Source organism: Zeus faber (genome assembly GCF_960531495.2).
Source record: "Zeus faber genome assembly, chromosome: 19".
In the NCBI taxonomy this organism is placed as follows: Eukaryota; Metazoa; Chordata; class Actinopteri; order Zeiformes; family Zeidae; genus Zeus; species Zeus faber.
This window is the reverse complement of record NC_137206.1, coordinates 12,142,997-12,148,586: the sequence shown is the minus strand read 5'-3', so window position 1 is coordinate 12,148,586 and position 5,590 is coordinate 12,142,997. Positions and strand designations below refer to the sequence as shown.

The window sequence follows — 5,590 nt, the reverse complement described above, 5'->3', positions numbered from 1 at the left end:
TCGATTCCTTTTTGTTGAATTGGAACGACACGTTGGTTGGAGTTGATATCCACGTGCAGCAGCCTCAAGGTTTGTGACGTTGGCACACAATGTAAAGCACGACAAGATAACAATATCATGTAAGAAGGGACAGAACTGTACCAAAGCATGGAATAATGAAGGACTATCCAGGGCTATTCACATGTTGCTGATTATCTAGCCGCCGCCCCCCCCCCCCCCCCCCACCTTGCATATTGTATATTTTTGAAAAAAAAAAAAAAAAAAAAAGAAATGTTCAAGGACCCCCCCCCCCCCCCCCCCCCCCCCCCCCCCCGGCGGAGGACTGTACTGCAATTGGTGCTTTGAGCGAGTGGAATTGGAAAAAGTGCAAACAAGGCGCGTCTGCGTAACATGAGAGCGACCGTACAAAAGCGGCTATTTGGGAGTTCAGACCTTAGCGGAAGGTGTTAAAAGATTGTATATCCTATTTATTGTGTGCGTGCGTGCGTGTGCGTGCGTGCGAGATCATTCTGGCTTTTTCCTGAAAACACCGAGGTGGACGTTCAGCCTCTTGAAAGGTGAAGCCAATGGACGTTACTCAGAGGATATTGGACGTGTGTGTGTGTGTGTGTGTGTGCGCGTGTGCGTGTGCGTGCGTGTGTGTCTCATAGCCTTGTGCACTGAACTCTACCTCTGCACACCATTTCCCCTCTCCCTCTCAAGTCATTCTTTAGGGGATGGATGTTTTTGGGAGGGGTCAAAATCAGCCCGGATCTGGACAAACGACTGCTGTAGCCATGGTTTCTTGGGGTCCCCACCCCCCCACCCCCCTCCTCTCTTTGTTAATTCCTGGTGAGAATACGTACTGTTTGCTGCACAGTCAAGTCTAATTTGCTTCTTTTTTTTTTTTTCTTGTTAATGTTCTCAGTTTGCCAAACTACAATTTCTATTTCTTTCGGATCTCTGTCTGTTTTCATTTTTAATTTAAACAGTGTCGTCCCCCCCCATGTCCATCTCTTCTGAAGCAATGTTTAGAATAAACCTGCACAAGAATTAAACTTTTAAACCCTTGCAATAAAACACAAAACCTGGCGTCTTGCTTGCTGGTTGACCAATGTGTCCAAAAGTCCCCGTGTCCACTGTTTTCAACGCTGGACACGTGTTATTTGGGGGGAAAAGGTGTCGTTTGAGAGTGCTGCAACGTGTTATTTGGGGGGAATAGGTGTCGTTTGAGAGTGCTGCAACGTGTTATTTGGGGGGAAAGGCGTCTCTTGAGAATTGGGACGTCCGGGTGAGAATCCTATTGAATGAAGTAAGGATTCTGACTTGATTCTCTGAACTCTGACTCGCAATTCAGATTTTGTTCTTTTTTGATCTCAGTATTCTGGCTTCATTCCTTTTTCTAATGCTGACATTAATCTGACAACTCACTTTTTTTTTCCCATGTGGCCCTAATCCCCCTTCCTCCAAATGTGGCGTCGTGATTAAAAAATCTCCTGTTATTTTTAATATTCTGATCGCTGATGCAGAACACACTTATGCCCCTCCCCCCCCCCTCTTTTTTTTTTTTTTTACATAGCTGATTAAAAGCATTTCTAAAGACATCTGAGCCATAAAAATATAGAACTCACTGGCAGAAAAAGAGAAGTAAACGGTGGTTTTAAAGCTAAATGGAATCACGTGGCACATTTGCGGTCCCAACAGTCATGAGAAACAAACGCCCTCTGTTTATAACTCCCAAACAAATTGCGTATGACATGGCCATGTCTTGCTGTCTGCAGCAATAGTGCTGCGCTTGCTTCCCCTTTTTGACGTCAGGGTTTTCCGCAGCCCTTATCGAGGGGGCGGGGGTTTCCTTCTCCCGTGTCTTCTAACATAGAAACATCCTGACATTTCGCAAACATATCGACATATCGAGTCAGATATCCGAGCGTCGCACGTGCCCGAGGGGTTTTCCTGTGGAGAACGGCGCTGCGATGTAACGGGTGGAACTGATGATGTTTGCCCGGGTTCCTTCTTTTGAGACGGAACCGCTTAAATGGCTTAGAGAGGGCAGCGGCGCAGAGATGACACTCTGCTGTACGGTCACCCAGGGACATATTTATCAACCCCCACCACCCGCCCTGTATTAAGCAGGATTTGCATTTCTACGACCGCTGTGGTCGCTGGTGGTAGAAGCCAACGTTATGTCTCCGCCAGGAATTTGCTTGTCACTCTTCCAACCGTCTAACGGTAAACTTCTAATAACCTGAGCTCGTGCCAAGTCATTCAGCCACGTCGGTAAGAGACATTTCGTCACGTCGACAATGGCAGAGCTGATTCGGTTGTGGATCTCGAGCTTTGTAATGCACATACCAATCCATTCGCAACTTCAACTTAACCGACCTCAGATATCTTTAGTGCTCTTCAAACCCATCAAATGTGTTAATTATATCAATGAGCTATAAAAAAAACTACTCCTCCTACTCCTGGCAATGGAATTAGAACAAAACCAGATGGTGGCGCCAGATGAACCTTTCGGAGAGCATGCATCTTTTTAATGTTTATCCGATGAGTGTCTGATATTGATATTGCCAATGAAATAACAGCAGAGGGGAAATGAGGCTGGTATATTGTGAGTGTTTTTCAGACGTCCAGAGGCACCGTGGACATCTGTGTTCACCGTGAGCTATACGGTGGCGCTGATCACCGCTGATCTCCAGTCATTATAAGCCAATGCCCACCGCCACTTGCTCGCCACAAGCGTCCTTCCCCCTGGAGACGACCTTGTCCTTCAGCGAGGCGGTTTAGAAAAGGATCTCGCAATGTCCCCGCTGGTGCGGCACAACTAGGACGCAACCGCCATATTCAGTCGAGATGATTTGCTTGTAATTAGGGCCTTTAGTTTTGTGGAGATGCAGACCAGGACCCAATAGTGGCCAAGTAGTAGTCCAGGACCTATGATGAAGTACTGTGGCTTTTTATTTTTGCCAGAAAAAAAAATTGGGGAGGATATTTAATGATCCTAGACAGCAAAAAAAAGTCAGAGTCGTTGAACAGACAGTCATTGAAAACCAGAATCAAATGTATTGCATGTGAAAGCGTACTTGGCCAATAAATGATTTGGATTCTGACCGTTCTCTCCATGAAGTTGCAATAAGACTTCATCTGTCATCTAGATTCCGAAGCTGTCGTTGGCTGTAAGGAATCGTCCAATCTATATAAATTCCATACAAATAGGGGGTTACAAGAACGTTAGATGTAGTTCATCATATATAGATATGTAATATAGATGTTAGGTGAGGTGGTCACGCATGGAGCGACTCGCCAGGCACACTCTTGCCATTGTGCTTCAAAACTTAGCGCAGCAATTCAAAGAGTAATCCAAGAGGCTTGCTATTCTCCTGTAAGGAGAGGCTTGTTATTTCCCACCAGCCCCAAAATATCCCTGCAATGCCAGGATGCCGACGTGCCTTTGGAAGAGCGTTAAGAATAGACCCACAATGGGGCTCGCTACCACCTCCACGTCTTCTGTTGTCTGAGGACAGAACAGTTGTACGGTGCCACCGGTAAGACCGAAGACCCCGACGGGTCCATGCTTTGGGCTCTTTCCGAAAACTCCGGCAAGATTCGGATAGACCGGAGTGGAATTTAATCACTGGGATGTAGTGGGAACTCTTCACGAGAAGCGAACAGGAATTCCAGACGACCGTCGGGCGGCTTTCGGTCGGACCACCTGGCAGCCATTGTGCTCCGGGCCCTCGATGGGAAAGAGGGGAGGGTGGGGTGGGAGGACGGGGGAGCTAGAAAGTGATGAGCTCCCCACACGATTTAGCAGCCAAGGAGATCTGGAGTTTGGAGTTCCTCTGTCAGCAGAAATGAGTGGGCTAAGTGCCACCGAGGTCATCTTCATCTCCCTCAATCACAGCACGACTTTGATGGGTGAGTGGAACAGTTGTCACTGTAATGCGCCGGAACATTAGTTCAATTAAATGTGACATTTAAACCTCCGGTGACGGACTTCTCACATGGAGGACATGACTTCTCTGCAATCATTTCACCCAAGCCTTTAAAAAAAACATTCCAGCAGTTTATTGAGGGAGTAATTGGAGATGGCAGGAGAACTCCCTGGGTGTGCCTTTGACATATTTTCTAATTTGTCCTATATTGACCGCCTGTCTCCCAGGGAAGCTGTGGCTGATTGTGATGGCTTTCCTCCGCGTCCTCCTCCTGCTGGTCGCCGGCTACCCGCTCTACCAGGACGAGCAGGAGCGCTTTGTGTGCAACACCATCCAGCCCGGCTGCGCCAACGTGTGCTACGACCTGTTTTCCCCCGTCTCTCTGTTCCGCTTCTGGCTGGTCCAGCTCATCACCCTATGCCTTCCGTACGTCATCTTCAACATCTACGTGGTCCATAAAGTTTTGGCGGCGCTCGCCAACAGCGCGGGCGCCCCGGGTCGCGCAGAGGCCCGTCCCGCGCGGGAGACCCGGCCGGAGTTATTTGGAAAGTCGTCCGCGAACAAGGTACCTCCGCAGGGGGAGTCCTGGCGGACCCAGTGCTTCACGGGGGCCTACTTGCTCCATCTGCTATTCAGGACGCTGCTGGAGGCTGGGTTCGGGGTGGCCCACTACTACCTGTTTGGCTTCCAAATTCCCACGAGGTTCCTGTGTCAGCAGCCGCCCTGCACCACCCAGGTGGACTGCTACATCTCCAGACCCACGGAGAAGACCGTGATGCTCAACTTCATGATGGCCGTGGGGGCACTGTCGCTTCTTCTCAACGTGTTAGACATCGTCTGCGCCATCAAGCGCTCTGTGAGGCAGAAGAGAAAGAGGAAGCTGATGGCGGAGAAAATTTACGAGGAGTACCAGTATTACCTCAGCCCCAGCGTTGACAACCAGGGTGCGGACACCAACGGCCATCTGACCCCTCAGGATCTAGCCACGGAAGCAGCTCGTGCAGGGAGCTTCAGGAAGAGGGGAGCCAGCAAGGACCCGAGTAGTTTGGGGCAGGGACACTCCTCTTACCCTGGAGCCCCAGGCTCTTTGACCCCAGCACCCCACCGATCTAACACCAATGGGAACAACGACTACTCTGAGGTCCAGGAGGACGCGCCCGAGGCAGATGGCAGCGAGGTAGGGCTCTGCCCCCCGGAACCCTTAGGGACGCCGAGATCCATCCGCGTCAGTAAACGCAGCCGTCTCAAGCCGCCGCCTCCCCCGAGAAGGGATCTCGGCGTGCCGCCCCCGCGGCCTGTGGGGACGTTTGGTGACATTTTCCCGGCCGCAGGGGCGGTCTACACGAGGAAAGTGGGTCCATACACACTGGTGGAGTTAACCGGCGGTCCTGAGCCGCAAAGCAATGATGAGAGCCAGGATAAGAAGTCAGCGTGGGTCTAATGAAGACCGCTCTGTTTGATCCAGGCTCTTCATGTTGCTGGTTAGAGAGAGAGAGAGAGAGAGAGAGAGAGAAGGAGAGAGAGAGAGGGAAATGCTGTTGTTGGTGTTGCAATCCTGGTCACACTCTCCGCCTTCTATTCCATTGTGTGGTCCGCCGCACCGTCACAGCGATGGGCTCACACGATTACCACAAAACCAAAGGGAATCCTTACATGAACCCATACCAGCTTTG

At 50.2% G+C, this 5,590-nt stretch overlaps 1 protein-coding gene across 1 annotated transcript; it reads left to right on the top strand.

The window, feature by feature from the left end:
* Positions 1-3,836: 3,836 nt before the first annotated feature.
* Positions 3,837-5,358, top strand: gjd4 (gap junction protein delta 4; the record flags this gene model as incomplete). Its single annotated transcript, XM_080020373.1, has 2 exons — positions 3,837-3,900; positions 4,145-5,358. The coding sequence occupies 2 exons, from the start codon at positions 3,837-3,839 to the stop codon at positions 5,356-5,358; spliced, it is 1,278 nt and encodes a 425-aa protein (XP_079876499.1).
* Positions 5,359-5,590: the final 232 nt, after the last annotated feature.